Source organism: Eurytemora carolleeae, unplaced genomic scaffold (assembly GCF_000591075.1).
Source record: "Eurytemora carolleeae unplaced genomic scaffold, Eaff_2.0 scaffold662, whole genome shotgun sequence".
Taxonomy (NCBI): domain Eukaryota; kingdom Metazoa; phylum Arthropoda; class Copepoda; order Calanoida; family Temoridae; genus Eurytemora; species Eurytemora carolleeae.
The window spans coordinates 352,620-374,920 of NW_019396880.1; the positions used below are offsets into that span (position 1 = coordinate 352,620).

General features: G+C 33.1%; 1 protein-coding gene across 1 annotated transcript in view; it reads right to left on the minus strand.

Annotated features, from left to right (window-relative positions):
* Positions 1-6,281, minus strand: part of LOC111709684 (homeobox protein araucan) — a 36,677-nt gene extending 30,396 nt beyond the window's left edge. Inside the window, exon 1 of the mRNA XM_023483550.1 lies at positions 5,834-6,281. Within this exon, the coding sequence (XP_023339318.1) occupies positions 5,834-5,878 (45 nt within the window). The 5' untranslated portion in view covers positions 5,879-6,281. The remainder of the gene's footprint in view (positions 1-5,833) is intronic.
* Between the last annotated feature and the right edge of the window lie 16,020 nt (positions 6,282-22,301).

Here is a 22,301-nt window from a genome sequence, read left to right on the forward strand (position 1 = left end):
TGTTTGTTTGTTTGTATCCAATAAACGTCAAAACGGCTGAACCGATCGGGCCCAAATTTTTTGTGGGACATCTAGGGAGCCCAGGGAAGGTTTATGAATCATCAAAATTTCAAATATTTGTCTCTATCAAAATTCGATCGTCATTAAATTTTTTAAAATTTTGAAAATCCGCGAAATTTTTTGTAAAAATCCGCGAATTATTTTTGTTTAGTTTTACGATGTACACAAAGAGAACATGTTTACAATTAATTTAGAAGATGGGCGCGAAGCGCCCTCTAAGGCTAGAAAGAAGGGCGCGAAGCGCCTTGAATTTCTAGTGCATTTAAACTAAAAGAATAGAAAATTTTCAATTAATGGAAAAGAAAGGAAAAATTTAATTAAAGGATTTGAACTTGTTGAAATGAAAGGTTTGTATTAATGGATTTAAACTAGAAGAAAGGAAAGGTTTGTATTATTGGATTAAAACTAGAAGAAAGGAAAGGCTTGTACTAATGGATTTAAACTAGAAGAAAGGAAAGGTTTGTATAAATGGATTTAAACTAGAAGAAAGGAATGGTTTGTATTAATGGATTTAAACTTGAAGAAAGGAAAGGTTTGTATNCCAGGAAACAAACATATTTTTCTTTCTTCTGTAAGATCTTAATCAGGAGAAATTGTGAGACAGTGTCTCCACTAATGATGTCAAAAAACAAATATTTTTATTAATTTAACGGTTTCTCCAAGTTTTTCTAGTTCTACAAATATAATTAAAATCGAAACAAAAACAAATTAGTTTTTATTATACTATTTTAAATATAGTTAATGAGAAATTATTTATGCTAAAAACATAAATTTAGTTGCGCAAGGTTTTTATAGTTTAATGCCAATGTACTTTTCAAATACTCAAAGGACCTGAGTTTTTGTCACAAAGTTAAACCTTGTAATCCCATATTTCTGCAACCTGATTGTGTAAACCTTTAATACTATAAACTTGGACTGTTTGAACTAAAACAATTCGTAGTCAAAATATCAAAGGTCTACGACATCAGGTTACAAAATTTGTATGTCGTTTAGCAAAAAATGTTTTTTTTTTCTTTATCATAATTTAACTGATTAAAAAATACACATTGCTCAAAACTTGGCAAAATAAATTCTTACTTTATGATCAAGTCCTGTACGAAAAATGTCCATGTTTATAACATCTTCAAACTTTGCGAATTGTAAAGTATAATAGAACATATCTTCAATCTGGTATAGTACATTCAATAATTTTCTAAGAAAAATATGATTAAAGACGTAAATTTTTTAATGAATGTTATCAAAACAGGCAAATGTCTTTGTAAAAATCAAAGTCCAGGGCAAAGAGCAAAATAACAAAAGCAGGGTTAACTGTCAACTAATAAAAAAATAACTAAAAAATCCATAATATAATTTAAAAATCGATATTTCAAAGGACATATTTGCGAAAAATATAGATCCCTGTTGTTCTCCAGAATTTGACTGTTTGCTGAAGATATGACAAGAAGACAAGAGAAAAGAAACCGAATAATTGTTTATTTACATTCTCAACCCTAGGTACAGATTAGAAAACAAATATTAAAAAGAATGACGATTATTTTGATCAACATATGTATTTTGTTTAATGTACACATTCCTAAAGATAATTTTGATCAATATTCATGTTTATTTTATAATGTTTAACGTACAATGTAATATTCTTAAAGATAATTTTGATTAAAATACATGAGTAAAGTTTTGTGTATTGCACATATTCTTAAAGATTAAAGATAATAAGTGGAATTCTCATACTAAATAGTAAATATACAGAATATATATGTCAGATTACAGATGGAATAGTACAAAAGAAGATGGCAGAATACAGAATACAAAATACAGATTATAGAATACAAAGTACAGAATGAAGAATACAAACAACACATATAGATTCAAGATACAGGCTAAACTAAATAAAAAATAGAATACACAATACAAAATCTATATATTAAGTAGTAATCTCTGTTTGCCTGTTTGTATGTCCGATCATAAATAATGATCTTTGACCGATTTGCCACAACTCACATAGATTCAGCCTGCTTATAAAAAGTCTCATCAATTTTTAAGACAGGGTTGACTTTGAAGTGCCTTGCCTTGGGTTTTGATTTTACGGCTCTAACTCAATTATACTTTTCTGTAGCCCTTTACATAAAGCCCTTGTGATTAGCTTTGGTTTTTAAAGAAGTAATTGGCAAAGTTCTCATCGATTTTTGCCTGAGAGGTTGAGACCTTTAAATCACATTGAACTCTTGATTGGGGAACTCGGTAGAACCAAGAAATTTTAAAAAAGTTAATTTGAGTTGGTTGGTTGGTTGGTTGGTTGGTTGGATTCCAGGAAAAGCTTGGTTTTCAAGCAATAACAGAATTAAATAATTCAGAATTCAGAACACAGATTAAACTGTGTAGAATACGGAATACAGAATACGGAATACAGAATACAGAATACAGAAAACAGAATACAGAATACAGAATACGGAATACAGAGTACGGAATACAGAATACAGAATACAGAATACAGAATACGGAATACAGAATATGGAATACAAAATACAAAATACAAAATACAAAATACAAAATACAAAATACAAAATACAAAATACAAAATACAAAATACAAAATACAAAATACAAAATACAAAATGCAAAATACAAAATACAAAATACAAAATACAAAATACAAAATACAAAATACTAAATACAAAAACAGAAAACAGAAAACAGAAAGCAAAAAATAGAATACAGAAGACATCAGCCAGAAAACAGAATAATAAAGAATATTATGTACAAAATACATAATACAGAATACAAGATAAAGAATACAATATACAAATCACAAGATACAGAATACAAGATAAAGAATACAATATACAAATCACAAGATACAGAATACAGAATTGTGAAAATTGTATCTAAGCTACAGGTCCTGCAGTCTAAGATAATGAATAGTGCTAGATCTAGGATAGGGCTAGGGTAGATGGGGCTAATGGTTTAGGCGACATTGTACCCCAGTACCATAGAAGATAAGAAACACGTTGCGGAATACTTTAAATCTAAGACAGTTTATCCAAAATTAATTCTAATTGTTTCTAATGCTATAAGCTAGGTATACATTTTTTATTTGTTTAATTTGGAGCTCTAAGGGGGTGGGGGTTGCACCACTAAAAATCTTGAAATTAAATATTTTGAATGTTTCCGCAGTGTGTTGTATTATCTTTATCTGTATACCTTGTTCCACATTTAAGCAGGGTCAACCATTTATCACTTTCCAGTTTCAAAGTTGATCATGAAATTTTCGAACTAACCCCCCCCCCCCACCACCTCCATCCCCTGTTTGTTCATCTTATTTCTTAACTATCATTAAAAATTGTATTACATTTTTTTAAATTTGTTTTTCTTGGGAAAAAGATACATTGTTTTCTGGTTCAAAATAGTTTTTAAGTTTTTAAGCTGCTGACTTCCAACGTTATTTAAAATTAAAGTATTCTTTTTGACTACTACAGTATCCATTATTCTTTAACCTTCACCTGATATTCTTCATTTTCTATCTGAAAATTTATATTTTTTTATATAAATGTGATTTGCTAAATTCTGCAGAAGATATGCCAATGATTTAAATTAACAGAATTCTACATTTTTAAAGATTGAAAACGACGAAATCTTCCTCATCGTTGCTCAGATAAAGATGTTTAGGGTATCGTCTGGAATCTGGCAATTTGGAGGTCATGTAGAATTACGTGAACATTCCCTTTAAATAATATTTATTTTTCTCCTATCAATCCATACATTATTTTGAGAACTGAACTTGCTGGACTCTGGGGTGTTCTATTAAAAAGTAGTTAAAGCTTAAAAAACCTCACTAATCACCAATCAAGACTCTGAACTAAGAGAATTTAAAACGTTTATCTACATTAAAAACGTCTATCTAAAGTTAAAAAACGTATATCTAAATTTTTAAAAACGTACATCCACATTAAAAAAACGTCTATCCACATTAAAAAACGTCTATCTACATAAAAAACGTCAATCTACATTAAAAAACGTCTATCTGCATTAAAAAAACGTCTATCCACATAAAAAAACGTCAATCTACATTAAAAAAAACCTATATCCACAATAAACAGAAACTTACAAAATATTATCTATGTCTTTTAATTTGAACTAAATATTTGGTGATATTGGGATGCTTCAAATAGTTTTTTTCCGCCTGGTTACCCAGCTTTGAACGAATTTCTCATAATTTCCTAAATTTCTTGATTAGGCGATTAGAGAGAGATAAAAGGGAAACAAGCCAGAGGTTTACAGAGTTAAACAATTAGAAATAGTAAAGAATAAAATTATCTACAGCGAAGTGCATGTTATCTGTCATCATGTCATATTTTTATGAAAACCATCAATAAAAGCGTAATAGACCTAATACTTTAAAATCTAAAATACAAAGGAGCGCAGAGCAAATAAGAGAAATCTACATTAAATCGGTAAAAATGGGTTCTAAGGTTAAGAATCACTGAATTCTAATTAGGACCTCTAGTTTAAGTGTGCAGCAATGTAGAAAGGTTAATAGGTGAGTCAGGTTGACAGGAAGAAAAGTTTACAGGTTGGACCGGTTGACAGGCAGAAAGGTTTACAGGTAGGACCGGTTGACAGGTAGAAAGGTTTACAGGTAGGACCGGTTGACAGGTTGACAGGTAGGACCGGTTGACAGGTAAAAAGGTTTACAGGTAGGACAGGTTGACAGATAGAAAGGTTGAGAGGTAGGAAAGGTTGACAGGTAGGACCGATTGACAGGTAGAAAGGTTGACAGGTAGGACCGGTTGACAGGTAAAAAGGTTTACAGGTAGGACAGGTTGACAGGTAGAAAGGTTGACAGGTAAAAAGGTTGACAGGTAGAAAGGTTGACAGGTAGAAAGGTTGGCAGGTATAAAGGTTAACAGGTAGAAAGGTTGACAGGTAGAAAGGTTGACAGGTAGAAAGGTTGACAGGTTGAAAGGTTGACAGGTAGAAAGGTTGACAGGTAGAAAGGTTGACAGGTAGAAAGGTTGACAGGTAGAAAGGTTGACAGGTATAAAGGTTTACAGGCAGGACAGGCTGACTGATAGAAAGGTTGACTTGTAGAATGGTTGACAGGTATAAATGTTGACAGGTAGAACAGGTTGAAAAGTAGAAAGGTTTACAGATAGGACAGGTTGGCAGGTAGAAAGGTTCACAGGTAGGACAGGTTGACTGGTAGAAAGGTTGACTGGTAGAATGTTTGACAGGTAGAAAGGTTTACAGGTAGGACAGGTTGACTGGTAGAAAGGTTGACGGGTAGAATGGTTGACAGGTAGAAAGGTTTACAGGTAGGACAGGTTGACAAGTAGAAAGATTTACGGGTAGGACAGGTTGACAGGTATAAATGTTGAAAGGTAGAAAGGTTGACCGGTAGGATAGATTGATAGGTAGAAAGGTTTACAGGTAGGACAGGTTGACAGGTAGAAAGGTTGAAAGGTAGAAAGGTTTACAGGTAGGACAGGTTGACAGGTAGAAAGGTTGACAGGTAGAAACCTTGATAGGTAGACAGGTAGGACAGGTTAACAGGTAGAAAGGGTGACAGGAAAAAAATTAGACAAGTTGACAGGAAGACATAAAGATGGGTAGACAGGTAGAAAATAGAAATTTTAAGATTCATAATTGCATAAATGTACATATTCTATAAAATCTGAAAGAAATGAGCTGATGAACGATTTTGTTGATCTATAAAAAACGAATGCAGTTAGAAGAGGCAGGTCGGCGCGCTACAGGTAGACCCGCTGGTCAATATCTACCTGGCTCGGAGTGTAGTTGCCGCTATACCCGAAAGAATAAGCCATATTGTCCGGAAGCTTGAAGGATTACTTTAATCCTGGAAAAGGTTCATAATCCATAATCCCCGAGACTAATCCATTCGATTCCCTCCATCCATTCCGCAGAGTTAATTCTTCACTACATTATCACTTCCGGTTATTGCAGTACACTTGGTTCCGGTTCCGGCAGTACGTTAGGATTTGTTATTGTTATCACTAGATGTTCACTGTTTCTGCTTCACTGGGAAATACTGATGTTTTTGTAGCGCTGCACATTAAAAACATAAGTCCCAATTATCCTAGGGATGTAATACAAATGTTTGACAAACCTAACATGACCATTACACTGCGAGCCGGCGGCAAAATGCGGTCCGGCCCGGAACCAGAATACTCTCGTTGATTCTATACAACTAGGCCTCGTCTGAAAACCACTGCCGGTGATCAGACTTCATTTTCCGGTCCGTAGGCAGAGGAGCACAGCACTGGAGGGGTCATGGACCACAGTGGTACACCAGGGGATCAAGATGCATTGGCGTTTCACATGGTTGATACCTAGGGGAACGAGGGGGTATATCCGATTTTGAAGCATAGTGGATATAATTGGAATCTGAAAAAATAACCACAATTTTTTACCACAAACTAGATCACATTGCTGTTATTAAAACAGACAAATGTGGTATAGGGGATAACAAACAAAAGTAATGAAATATCAAAAAAATACTTCATATTGGTCTATGAAGGGGGGGAGAGGTCGATTTTGTAAAGAAATCATGGCACATCTGGTAAATGAACATGGTTTTGTTTAGCTATCTGGGTTGGATGGGGGGGAGGATGGGTGGTCCCCACCTGGTATCAGTATATACTAGTGTGAGTGGAGAACTAGGATTAAAATTGTTTAAATACTTTTAACGTAATTAACTAGAGATTCTGTATTTAGGTAATAATCACCAGGTTTATCTAACTGTTGAAGGGAGAGGAGAGGGGGGGGGGGGNTAGAATCAGAAACATTCATAGAATTAGGAACATCCGTAGAATCAGGAACATACGTAGAATCAGGAACATACGTAGAATCAGAAACATTCATAGAATTAGGAACATCCGTAGAATCAGGAACATACGTAGAATCAGGAACATACGTAGAATCAGAAACATTCATAGAATTAGGAACATCCGTAGAATCAGGAACATACGTAGAATCAGGAACATACGTAGAATCAGAAACATTCATAGAATTAGGAACATCCGTAGAATCAGGAACATACGTAGAATCAGGAACATACGTAGAATCAGAAACATTCATAGAATTAGGAACATCCGTAGAATCAGTAACATACGTAGAAAAAGGAACATACGTAGAGTCAGGAACATATGTAGAATCAGAAACATTTGTAGAATCAGGAACATACGTAGAATCAGGAACATACATATAATCAGGAACATACGTAGAATAAGGAACATACGTAGAATCAGGAACTTACGTAGAATCAGGAACATACGTAGAACCAGGAACATACACAGAATCAGGAACATACGTAGAATCAGGAACATAAGTAGAATCAGGAACATACGTAGAATCAGGAACATAATTAGAATCAGGAACATACGTAGAATCAGGAACATAAGTAGAATCAGGAACATACGTAGAATCAGGAACATAAGTAGAATCAGGAACATACGTAGTATCAGAAACATACGTAGTATCAGAAACATACGTAGAATTAGGAACATACGTAGAATCAGGAACATACGTAAAATCAGGAACGGAATGATTAAACGAGAAAGAACAGAAATGGAAGAGAAAGGGGGGAAGAAAAGGGAACAGAAAGTGGAGCATGAAATGGTACAAGGACATAATTATAGATACCAAGAAAGGGAAAATAGGAAACAGTAAAAATGTTAAACTTTATTGAAGAGAAACAGAAAAATTCTCTATAATATTTCTCCCAAACCCCCCTTCCCTTTCACCCCTTCCCCCGGCCCAACGCCAAACCTCGTTCTTCGTGTTCTAATTAAAGAGAATGATCTGTATAAAATGTTTCATTTAGTTCTAAGCAACAACACTGTCTAGGGGTTATTTCTATATAAATAGATTTTTCTTCAATTATGAAACATAGACGTTAATAGGGCCGGGGAAGAGTTTTTATTTACATTTGGCGCCCCTTCTTATTACAAAAAAAAATATTTGTCTAAAGATATTTTTTTATCTATGATAAAAAGCTCTTCGTTCATATATATATATATATGTTAGATATTGCTGGCCAATCAGCTGGACAAAATTCGCTGAATTTTTCTAAAGAACCCATGGGTGCCCGGGGCGACGGTAAACAAAATTCTTTTAAATTCGGTTTTTTTTCAAGTGTTTTTTAAATTCCACGGGCAACACCGGCTACTTCAGCTAGTAAAGATATAATTCTGAAATACTAGGTAACCAACTTGAAGTTTAACTTGGATTATAAAAAGTTTGTGTATATTATTAAGTATGATTACTTTTTTCTAGAGTAAAAGAAGACAATATGAGTCTGAGGGGGTGGGGGTAAAAAATATTTAACGTTCAAAGAAATAATTAACCCTACCCTTCCTTCTCGCCATATCCCCCCCCCCCCCGAGTTAACCCCTTGTCGAGCATATTTAAGGATAATTAATAAAGCAAACTATTTTGGCAGAAACAAAGACTTTCTCATACAAGACGTCCATCACATATATTTAATATAATCTAAACAAATAAAAAGTATGATTTAATTTTTTCTTCTAATTATTATTTTACGTGCTAGAAACAAAAAGATAATTTTTTGGAATATTTTACATTTTAGAAATTTTAAAAGTTATAATATACAACTTCTTTTATTTCTTAGTCTTTTAGAATATATTCTTTGGTCAGGATGGAGGTTGCTCCAGGGAATAGAGGAGTCTCCAATTCTAGTAGAGGTCAAGGACTCCATTACACAGTCATTATACAACAAGAAATACGTTTCCTAAATTGTTCCTAAGAAAAGTTTTAAAAAAGTTACAGTTTTATACTTTATTAATGTATATAGGCCCTCATTTTGTGCAAAATTAAAATGCAATTTAGGTCATCGTCCAGCACTTGAATTTCCGAGCAGTGTCAACCTTTCCGGTGCCAGTTTGTACTGTATCGCCCGGACATCGGGTGAATAAAGCAGACACTCAATAGGACTAACCGGTTCAACAAGGTTGACGCAGTCAGACTTTAGGCTAAATTTACTTTTACTAAAGGGTCAGAGGTGCATGCTAGAAACGCTTTAGCTGAGGCAAGTAGCTCCAAAATTGTTTTGTAAATTGTAGGACCCTAGATAAAAACTTTAGAATGGAATATACTTAATCCCGATCGGTTAATTAATCTGAGCTGAAAACTTTAGAATGGTGGATATCGGGATTAATGCTTGATCCTCTCTTTTTGATAATCTCAAGATTAACATAATCTTGCAAGATTATCTTAAAAGTGTATGAAAAACGATAAAATTAAAATTAATATTTAATCATCTGAGAAACTGTAGCAGCCAATCAGAGAAAAGCGGGCAACCAATGAGAGAACAGAAATATTCTCATTGGAGAAAACAATTAACGGATATCCAAGGAGAGAGAAAAAGAGTGGATTAAGGACTAAAATTAAAAGTTTCCACAGTGGATATTCGGATCAAGAAGTCAGGATTAAAGTTTATCCATTCTAAAGTTCCCAGCTCTGGAGATTAATAGCAAGAGGATAACAATCATTATTTAATCTCGAGATTAAGAAAAATAGTGGATCAAACATTAATCCCGATATCCACCATTTAAAAGTTCCCAGCTCGGAAGTGAAAAGAATTGTAGAGTTTATGGAAATCTTTAAAGAAAAAGTTCAGATATTTTTTAGTTCCACTATTCAACATTGATATAATAGATAGATAGATAGATTAATATATATATTTTGGCTAAACCATTAAAACATGAATGTTAAAATATTTTTCTCTTTCTTATCGCCAGGATCACTCTAACCATCGCTTGTTGTTTGATTGAGGGGCCCTTTTATAAACATATTGATAAGGAAGGAAAAAGAATATAAATAATATAAATATACATCGAATAAGTCTAGAAAAAAATCACTTTTTGATGGGTCTCTTCTGGAGTAAATTAGGATCTATAGTGAAAATGGGTCTCCGATGGTTCTTTCTTAACAATGACGATTTCTCGCTAAAATTATAATGTATAGGACGTAGGTGGGAAAATTACAAAAAACAACAGCTCATTATAGGAAGTTTTATAAAGGTAAACATTGGAGTCCTTTAAATATCGATTTCATGATTTCGATATTTTTTGGTGGTGAGGGGGGGGGGGTCAAACCTATTTATTGTTCAGGGCTAAGGAGTATATAATCGGATAAATTATGAGGGCTAATAATAGTAATAATATACCTTTATTAATGGATTATTGAAACATAGGTTAGGATTTAATTGGATAAATTGAAACAATGAAGATACAGCAGGAACCACTTTATCTTTCTTTACTGCAGTGTACTGCAGTTTCTGGGACAAATGTAAATAAACTCAGACCTAGTCTTGTTTATATTTTTCCCATAAAATACAATTTATTTTTAAACAAAGTATGGAGTTAGTTTTTCTTATATTTCTTGCATTGCAGGAACACCTCTTGGTCAGCCATAGTACATTTGAATTTCCGAGCCGGGTCAACCTTTTTAGTCCCAGTTTGAACTGTATTACCCGGACCTTGGGTAAATAAAGCAAACAGTCATTAGGACTAGCCAGAGCAACAAGGTTGACGCGGTTAGACTTTAGGTTGAATTTACTTTTACTAGAAGGTCAGGGGTGCGTGACCTATATCTTTATTTAAAAACAGTGTTTTTCAATTTTTTTGAAGAAATGTAAACAAAGTCAGCGCTAGTTAGAGCTCGAAATTTAAAAATTTAAAATTGTCATGAAACCCAGTATAGGTCTCATCCCAGAAATTACACTTACAAGATGTCAGGGTCCATGATGTAACTTTCTTTAATTGAAACAAGGCAGCAAGGCACTATAGTTTCAGTAGAAGTAAATGTTTTCATTTACTGATAGTACCGATTAAAGGATTCATAACTCTAACTAGATAATGAGATAGATAGAATGGTAGATGTAACCGCAATACTATTTCTTTTGGTTCAGAATAGACACCAAACACATGACTGAACCCTGATTGGATCAGGCGCTAATGGACCGGCATACTAGAGTGTACTAGGGGTAATGCTTGTTCTACTAGATTACAGGCCATGGTTTCATAGCTCTATCAGAGAAAAAATTATATTTAACAATATATATGTTTACCTCTACAAAAAACTCTTTTCTATTTTCAAATTTCAAAATTTATATTTCAACTCCCTCCGGTGGTAAAATTAAAAAAGAAGCGTTACAGGACGAAAAATATTCCGGTAACCCCGTATACCCCTTATATATAACCACTCAGAATCATGCGATACTGAGCAGGACACTTTTGATTTAATGGACAAGTAAGAGAAAAATTAACTTATCCGGCAACACATCAGAAATTCAATATCTTTTTGTTTCTCTCAGTGGTTCTACAATACGAGGAGTTATGATTGAAAACATAAAATATTTCAATCTTACATGAAATTTATTTTAGTTTGACGTGGGTTTAGTATATATGTGTATACTTTACTTTAGTTTGACGTGGGTTTAGTATATATGTGTGTACGTGGACATAATAGTTTTGAGAACAAGATAATATAATCCAAGATACACATGGTCTACTTAGTTTCAACTTAATAAGTAGATTGGACTTACAAATGTAGGAGTGAGGGAGATGGATACATTACATGTAATAGATTTCAATGTACATTAATTATTACGTTTCCAAATGTTGGAATTAATTTCATTGTCATTTTGTTGTTTATTTTATAGAAGTTGATTAAGAGCATTCTCGCTGTTTACAAACTAAACTATCCATCTATCTATCTATCTATCTATCTATCTATCTATCTATCTATCTATCTATCTATCTATCTATCTATCTATCTATCTCATTATTTCTGCGTGGTATCATAATTGGTTAAAGTTTCATGAAAACTGAATTCTGTAGGTATTATTCTGAGAAACAATGGGAAGTACAAAGTGTGAGGAAAATATTCCCCACTCCCGGCCCCCCCTGTACTAAAAAGAGAATATTTACAATGTATGCTTAGCAAACCGGATTATGAGTGGAAGAGGAGGAGGGTCGGGGAGGGGGGGGGAGACGGGGCCTAGATCACCGAATATTCCCTTCCCCTAAGCTGGTCTGCATGCCGTGCTGGGCCGGGGGCTAAGCAGCTTATCTTGCTGAGCAGGCCTCCCCGACCATTCGACACGACTATCTCTTGTCCGTAACATGTAACATGGCGTAGGAAGAGTGTACGGACAAGTTCCCTCATTTGTCGACTGCCGCCATGTACCCGGCGGCAAGATCCTCCCGACCAATCAAAGTCGATCTTTCTGCCGCGCGACATTACAAGCGGAAGAAAATCCGCCAATGAAGGATGGGAAAATGGCGGATTTTCAGGCACGCGGGAAGTATGTTTGTACAAGGTGGTACTACGCGCAGACTCTAGTTTACATCACTCACAAAATGGGCCGTACAAATAGGGACTTGTACTAGAACTAGGCCGACATTAAAAAATGTGTAAACTGGCGAGGAATGCATGCAAAATTTCGCGGATGTTAGATTGAGAATTTAAGCAGTTGAACTTCACAGATATATTAGTAGTATTAATTAAGGATTCCTTTAATTACACTGGAAACATTGATGTCTAAAGATTGGCCGCCATAATGCCTTAAACAGGCCTAAACACATACACATAGATTACAGGTTTCTTAAACTAGGATACTATTGCGGCGTTTATTACTGTTATCTTATTTACATTAGCGAGGGATTAAACAAATCCTTAAGATTATTATATGGAGTAAATAATTTGTAAATGTCAGTTTCGTAAACTGAATAAAAACTGGTTTTGAAAGATTAATTATAATTATGTTTATAAACAAAGTAACAGGGTAATAAAGGACATATATATCTGTACATAAGGCAACATAAATAATACCCGCGTCATTAATTAGCCGTACGAAGTCAACAGCGTATATAATGCGTTTTGCGGACACATTTTGGTGATAATAGCGTCATTATAATCTCAGATTATGCGTACACATGAAATCATCAATTTTAAAAGTATTCGATAGGGGGAAATCCGGAGAGGGGGGATCATATATTTTTAATTATAATTGAATCTATTTTCTTATCTTTTGAAAGTATAAATATATTGGAAATATTTGTAAATAAAATTGTTTTTGAGAAGTCTACAAAAAAATTAGAGAATGAAAGAATTATATGAGAAAAGAAAAGAGAATAATGAGCATACGAGAGACAATAGAAAATGAAAAATAGTCAGAAAAAAATAGAAGACAAAAAAGAGAGAATAAGACGTATAGAAATATAAAAATATTTAGGTAGAGAGGCATTCATATGCAGATAGCAAAAGTAAGCGGGTAGATAGGAAGAAAAAAGATAGACTCTGAGGTACAGAGAGAGGCAGATAGATAAAGAGACAAAGAGAAAGAGAGAAAGAGAGTTAGAGAGATAGAGATATGTGCAAAGAAAAGAGAGACAGAGAGAAAAAGAGAAAGAGAGAGAAGGAGAGATAAAGAGAAAGAGAGACAGAGAGAAAAAGAGAAACAGAGAGAAGGAGAGATAAAGAGAAAGAGAAACAGAGAGATAGAGAGAAAGAGAGACAGAGAGAAATAGAGACGGAGAGAAAGAGAGACAGATAAAAATAGCAGATAGATAGATAAAGATACAAGGAGAAAGAGATATTGCTAGAAAGATAGATGGTCGATAGAGAGACCTCCCCTCCCCTCTCTCCTTCGTTTCTCCTACCTCCCCTCCCCTCTCTCAGATGTATAGAGAGGCATAGAGGAAGATAGCTAAAGATAGAGATAGATAATGATAGATATAGATAGAGATGGATAGAAATAAACATAGATAAAGATAGAGATAGAAACAGATAGATAGAGATAGAATGAAATAGATCGAGAAATAGAGAGATTCTGAGAGAGACAGAGAGAAAGTTAGAAAGAGAAATAAGATAGACAGAGAGACAGTAAAGCAGAGAAACATAGAGAGATAAAAGACAAAAAGAACATTTTTACATTTTAAATCTATTTAGTTCAACTAAAATCTGATAACTTTACTGACAAGTACTGGTATAAACAAGTTTTTAATATCGATGTTATCTTTAATAATATTTTTTTAATATTTGTGTAACTTTTGTGGTTTTATATAAAGTTTTCCATATATTTTGAAATATGTATGTTAACATGAAATACCCTCCTCTTTGGGAATATTAATTAAAACTACTATTTGATATATCTTAAAGGGAGTGTTCGTGAAAAATGAAAGGGGGTACAGTCTTAAGGCGAAAAATAACTTCTAACTTTAATTCGATCTGTTGCGTTATTTTTCGCGAACACTCCCTTTAAGGACTATAAAAGAAAAAGATTCGGGTACATTTTTTCACACATTTAAATTCTATAAAAAAGTTAAGATTGAATTAATTGAAAATTAAAGTTTGGTTCTTTTAGGTATATTAGCCTGAGATATCGAATTTTGTATAAGCCATAAAAATATTTTGTAATTTAAAAAAAAGTAAAAAATTAATAAAAAATTTGAAAAAAAACTTGTTTTTGATGTTTGTTTCTTTATTTTTATTATTGGGCAAAGTCTCGAAACCTCCACCACCCATCTTCCCCATATTGGTTTCATCCTCTCCCTAGATGAATATGAGATTTAAAAATAATAAACAGAGGCTTATTGGGGGGGGGGGGGGGGTCGAGAAACCCAGGCCCCCCTGACCCTGACCCTATAATTTAATATTTATTCGTTTTCTTAACAATTGACAATTTGTCAATTTTATGATATTTTATCGAATTTTTTCAATTAGACTTTAATCTTATCTACAAAATCTCTAGTATTTATTTAATAACGGTTTTTAGGGGGGTGAACAACGACCGCTAAAGGGGTGAACTAAAAATATTTCACCCTCTAGGCCTAACCTCCAATACGCCCCTGACGATTACTACTTTATTTATGTCACACACTCCACTAGACAGTAATAGAAGGTAAAATTTTAACAGACATTGCCGGGGCGGCTTTGTTACCTTGTAGCTCCTCTAGTTGTGATTTTACGCACAAGTACAGAAATTTAACTTATTTGGTTCCATATCAGTAATTCAAAACATTATTTTATTGTCCATAGCTCTCTAATAATAGGAGGAGTTATAATTAAAACCATAAAACACTTCAATCCTACGTACAATGTCCTTTAGTTTGACGTGTGAGTTTTTTTGCACCCAAGTAGTAACTGAATCCAAAGTGCATCTAGTAACTGAATCCAAAGTGCATCTAGTAACTGAATCCAAATGCATTTTGTAACTGAATCCAAAGTGCATCTTTTAACTGGATCCAAAGTGCATCTAGTAACTGAATCCAAAGTGCATCTAGTAACTGAATCCAAAGTGCATCTAGTAACTGAATCCAAAGTGCATCTTGTAACTGATCCAAAGTGCATCTAGTAATTGAATCCAAAGTGCATCTTGTAACTGAATCCAAAGTGCATCTAGTAACTGAATCCAAAGTGCATCTTGTAACTGAATTAATATTTCTCAAAAGTAAATCTTGCAGCTGCATGCATCTATGGTATTTCTAGATTTGGTGCGACTGGGATCTTTATGTATCCCCCCCCTCTCCCATCCTACCCCTCTTTCCTGTATTCAGTCCAACATATACAATCAATCAATGAATTGAGTAAACCTTCAAAATATGTGCAAACAGAGCATATTTCATTTAGACGGATTGACAAATAGAAAGATAGATAGATAGAAAATACTTTACATATTGTACTGTACTGTACTGTACTGTACTGTACTGTACTGTACTACACTTTACTGTACTTTTTTCTACTGTGGCGTCATGAGTACATAATTTATCCTGACATGAACTAAAATTGTTATAAATGCGCGGCTTTCCTAAAAATGCTTCTCAAATACTTTATTTTAACAACCATTTATACATATTAAATATTCTGATAATATATAAAAAGAACAGTTGGATATAATACAGACAACACGTAAAAAATAAAAAAAACTTAATAAAAGATGATTAAAAAATGGTTGAAAAATTACTGTAGACTAAAATCTACATCAAATTATTGAAGAAGAAAAATATAGGCTAGAAGTAAAAGTTGTACCTTCTTCACTTATATTTGTAATCATAATTATAAAACCCGAAATTTATTTTTCCCAATTTTTTAGGTAAAACACACTTTTTCAAATTTGTTTTGTTGATTTAAATTAAAGATAAATTCAGAAATCGTTTAATTGCCAATTAAGTAATTGATCATTTAAAATACATTTAACCAAACAGAAATAAACAATATAGATAAATTGGAATTAAATGAATTCAGCTAATATTCTCAACTCTTTCTACCCCGGCTTCATTAGTTTTCATCTATTTTATATTTTTAGTGCATGAACAGGTCTCCAAAGTGCATCTAGTAACTGCATGAACAGGTCTCCAAAGTGCATCTAGTAACTGCATGAACAGGTCTCCAAAGTGCATCTAGTNTTCTTCTTCTTCTTCTTCTTCTTCTTCTTCTTCTTCTTCTTCTTCTTCTTCTTCTTCTTCTTCTTCTTCTTCTTCTTCTTCTTCTTCTTCTTCTTCTTCTTCTTCTTCTTCTTCTTCTTCTTCTTCTTCTTCTTCTTCTTCTTCTTCTTCTTCTTCTTCTTCTTCTTCTTTTTCTTCTTCTTCTTCTTCTTCTTCTTCTTCCTTTTCTTCTTCTTCTTCTTCTTCTTCTTCTTCTTCTTCTTCTTCTTCTTCTTCTTCTTCTTCTTCTTCTTCTTCTTCTTCTTCTTCTTCTTATTCTTCTCTAGTTTTTGTGTCTGTATACACTAAGGTCTCATGGTATAATTAAGATAGAATAAAGGTTCCGCGGTTCTAAAGATACGAATGTTGCATGTTCTAATACTATATTCACTCTACAGCCAAATATTCCAAGATTTATAAAAAAATACCACATTTTTTTTGTTTAAATCTATTTGACCATTTTTTATCTGAGCCCTTCAAGCCCAAAATTGGAAAGGAAAAAAACATTTTCTAATTAAAATTGCTCAGATTTAATTTGTTGATACTTTGTCGTCAAGAGTTCTGGGACACCCTGTATAATTGTTTGAGTTTAACCAAATTTATAAAGGCGCTTAGTTTATGTGTTTAGCCAGTAAACTTCATACATAATATATTTATGTATACATATAGTTTAAACATGGGGTCAGTTGTAAGTTAAAAAATTACACCATTAAAAAAAAATTTAATTTCAACACCAGTCACGTGGATTGTCAATATTCCAGAAAGCTATGACTTTCTATCACAATTTTACCCATTACACATAATTTTTTAGCTTTATTTTCTGAAATACTTTTGATCGGCATATGCATTTTGAATAAAAAATATAGAGCTAACAAATCTGTAAGGTGAAAGATTGTTGAATTATAGACCAAAACACGTTTGATTTCTAATAGAAGATTTCTAATGGTTAGTCCGGGGTGCAGTGTTCAATAGTAAAATAAGCAGTTTAATCAAACGGCTATTTTGAAGTGGTTTATTTTCTGATTTTCTGTGCCAAATGATGAAAAAACTGTAAAAATACCTTTACTTTTAAATTTTAAATCTTTTTCATTGTTTTTAACTTATAAAGGTTAAAGATATTAGATTGAAATGCATTTTTATACAGCATTTGATCAGATTAGGGAAATGGCGAATATGTAGAAAAGCGTTCATCATACAGGGTGATCCACATCACATTGAAACTTGTCGAGTTTTCACGCAAAATTTGCACAAAATCCTCCAAAGATCCTTGAATTTTGTTCCAGAAAGCTTTGACGAAGTCCAACAAAAGTGAATATTTTGTTTACAACTTTTTATTGTTTGAAAAAACTAGTTCCAAACAGTCCTAATATGTCACAAAATGATTAGTCACGGGCAGCGGTAGTACGTTTAAATTTCCGAGCCGGGTCAACCTTTCCGGTCCCAGTTTGTAGCGTATCTCCCGGACATTGGGTAAATAAAGCAGACACTCAATAGGAGTAGTCTGTGCAACAAGGTTGACGCGGTCAGACTTTAGGTTGAATTTACTTTTACTAAAAGGTCAGAGGTGCGCGTAGTACACAAACTTTATTTCACAATCTATTCTTATACTCATAGGAGAGTATAAGAATAGAGTAGGTATAGGAATTATTGGGATGAACAAATTTATATCACGGACGGAAGGAGAAGGTCAAACTTATAGGATATACTTGTGTAACTTTGTGATATCACATCTCCTCTAGGATGAGAAAACCAAGTTTATCCGGTTCCATCAAGGGCGTATACAGAAATAAATCTAGGGGGGGGCAAGATTAATTATATATATTTTAAAATTTTGATTTTTTATAATAATCATGAAAAGCAAACTTATTTTTTTTGTGTTCTTCACTCTTCAGTTAAGATTTGAAAAGTGTGAAAGGCTTGCAGAATTCTAGGGGGGGGGGCTACGCCCCCCCCTTTACAAGTCTAGGGGGGGGCACTGCCCCCCCCTGTATACGCCCTTGGGTTCCATACTAGAGATTCAGAACATTTTAATTCATCTCAAGGCGGGACAGTCCAAACCAGGACCGCAAAGGTTGGCCCCTCTCGGACATTCAAATGTACACCGGTTGTGCGTGATGACTCTAAAAGAGAAGTTATGATTGAAATCTTATAAGAAGAATCGGACGTAAAATTGACTTTAGTTTGACGTGGAATGCATTGTATGCCCCTGAGTTGGATCTGTATAACTAAGCTAGGTGTCGTGAAACTTTATTTACTGAATCTATTTACCGTCTAAACTAAACCTAGGTTTTTGTTCAACATTTGCTTAGATCATCGTATATAAAGGGACGGATAAACAACAAGTCACGTGGAGTCACATCTCGACCTGTGATTGGTCCAAACAGAATAGTGTTCTCGCTTACTATTGGTCGGCTGAAGACATGATGATAATGCTTTATATCCATTAATTGAATGATGAAAACTGTATAACAATATTTTAAAACTTATTTTCACTAATGACACTTAAAATTGACTTGAAATGTCAGACACATGAACAGCTTACAAAATATAAACCTATATATTAGCTGATAATATTAATTTTAAGTTAGAAACTTATAAATCCGGCAAGTTGAGCCGGTTTAAACTACTGGTTCTCTAAAAAGTTTTATTTACAGTCAATGAGATTGCCGATTTAACTCCAAATACAAATAAAGTTAGTTGAACCAATCTTAATTAATTTTGATCACTAAATTGTAAAGGAAGGATCTGAAAACCTATAGGTCTGAATTATTTTTAAAAAGATGTCTCACGGTAACTCCAACTGAACTAAATATAAACAACGCACATGTACTTCCTACGAATAGAAAATATTTATTTTCTAAGTTAAAGGGAGTGACCGGCCATGTAAGGTAGTTGAACTGAGTATGCAGTGTTGTGGAAAACTTCTTTCGGATTCATTTGAGACAAATTAAACTTTTTAAAAATCTTTAAATCCTGAGTTTGAGCGCAAATTCGACGTTCAAAACTCCTACTTTGGGGGTGGATACGTTTTCAGTTCATACCCAGTTCAGCTGCCTTACATAGCTGGTCAATCCCTTTAATTCAATAAATCTAATTGAGAGGAAAATTATAGTTATTTTATTTGAAATAGAAATCTTTATTACACAATTATGAAATTACAATTATTATGAAAAGTAAATAAAGGATAAAAGTAAAACTGTGAATTGAAATGACATCATCATTGTTTATAAACACAAAATCAATCTTTATTTTAAGTGATGAGAAATGGTTCTAGAGAGATGAGAAATGGTTCTTGAGAGATGAGAAATGGTTCTTGAGTGATGAGAAATGGTTCTAGAGTGAGAAGAAATGGATCTAGAGTGATGATTTATGGTTCTAGAGTGATGATTTATGGTTCTAGAGTGATGAGAAATGGTTCTAGAATGAGAAGAAATGGTTCTAGAGTGGTGAGGAAAGATTTTATAGTTGGGAAAAATGGTTCTAGAGGGATGAGAAATGGTTCTAGAGTGGTGAGGAAAGGTTCTATAGTGAGGAAAAATGGTTCTAGAGTGATGAAAAATGGTTCTAGAGTAAGAAGAAATGGTTTTAGAGTGGTGAGGAAAGGTTCTATAGTGAGGAAAAATGGTGCTAGAGGGATTAGAAATGGTTCTAGAGTGATGAAAAATGGTTTTAGAGTGATGAAAAATGGTTTTAGAGTGATGAGAAATGGTTCTAGAATGAGAGTAAATGGTTCTAGAGTGATGAGGAAAGGTTCTATAGTGAAGAAAAATGGTTCTAGAGGGATGAGAAATGGTTCTAGAGAAATGAGAAATAGTTCTTAAATGATGAGAAATGAATCTAGAGTGATGAGAAATGGTTCTAGAGGAATTAGAGATGATTCTAGAGTGATGAGAAAAGGTTTAATGATAAGATGAATTTTGAATAAACTGGATAATTGATGAAGAGTGGAGCGATTATTGAATTAATTATTCATCCTTCAGCTCATTATCCATCCTGCTCATTATACAACCTGGTCTATATCTATATATCTATCTATCTATCTATCTATCTATCTATCTATCTATCTATCTATCTATCTATCTATCTATCTATCTATCTATCTATCTATCTATCTATCTATCTATCTATCTATCTATCTATCTATCTATCTATCTATCTATCTATCTATCCATCTATCTATCTATCTATCTATCTATCTATCTATCTATCTATCTATCTATCTATCTATCTATCTATCTATCTATCTATCTATCTATCTATCTATCCATATTTCTAATTATCTATCTATTTATCTATCTATCTAAATATATATCTATTTATCTGTCTATCTTTCTATATATCTGTCTATTTGTCTATCTGTCTATCTGTCTAACTGTCTATCTGTTTATTTGTCTATCTGTCAATCTTTTTTCTTATTTTTTATCTTTATATCGATCCATCTACCAATTCATCTATAGCAAAGTCCTTACTCCAACAAGTTCTCTTAAGTCTGTAAAAATCCAGGTATGACCTTCTGTAATCTAAATTTGTAACCCACAGATACAACTCGCTCTCGAACTCACTTGTCCGCTCTATAATACTCAATCTCTATCAATCCAGATAAGACGCTGTTGTATTCTTTAGTATTCTGTGGTTACAATAGAACTATAAATTCTTACATTAGAACAATAGATTTATTTGTTACAATAGATCTATAAATTGTTACATTATAACGTTATATTTGTTACAGTAAAACTAGAAATTGTTACATTAGAACTATATATTTGTTACAATAGAACTAGAAATTGTTACATTAGAACTATATTTGTATCAAAAGAGCTATAAATTGTTACATTTATAGAACTATGTATTTGTTACAATAGAACTATAAATTCTTACATTAGAACTATATTTGTATCAAAAGAGCTATAAATTGTTACATTTATAGAACTATGTATTTGTTACAATAGAACTATAAATTGTTACATTAGAACTATATTTGTATCAAAAGAGCTATAAATTGTTACATTATAGAACTATATATTTGTTACAGTAGAACTATAAATTGTTACATTAGAACTATATTTGTATCAAAAGAGCTATAAATTGTTACATTTATAGAACTATATATTTGTAACAATAGAACTATAAATTGTTTCATTAGAACTTTACATTTGTTACAATAGAACTATAAATTGTTACATTAGAACTATATATTTGTATATCAATAGATTAATACGAGGATAAAAAAACTTATTTCTTTCTATTTAACTTAGAATTATTTTTACCTTATATTTTAGTATTTAAAGCCAACAAATTATTATGAATTTCACCGTTGGTTGCAACGAAAGAAGACTCTGGATATATTCCCCATGCTACTTTTAGATGGTTCCCCCCTCATTTTCCCCAATCTTCAGGTTCTACCAGGGGGAAAATATTCCCCCTCCTACCCTGCCACAGATTGGAAACATTAGAGAGCCAAGTGTATAATTGTTATCTTTGGTTCAAGGTGTTTATCTTCCCAGCTAGTTATTCATTCATTCATTCATTCATTCATCCTTTCATCCTTTCATTCACCCATCCTTTCTTTCATCCTTTTACCATTTCAGTTGTTCATTCATCCTTTCAGTTCTTACAGTTATTCATTTATTTTCCCAGCTAGTAATTCATTTGTTTATTCTTTTCCCAAGTTAGTAATTCATTCATTCATACATTTTCCCATCCTGTAATGTAACTGCATGAAAAGATCTCCAAAGTGCATCTAGTGACTGCATGAACAGGTCTCCAAAGTGCATCTAGT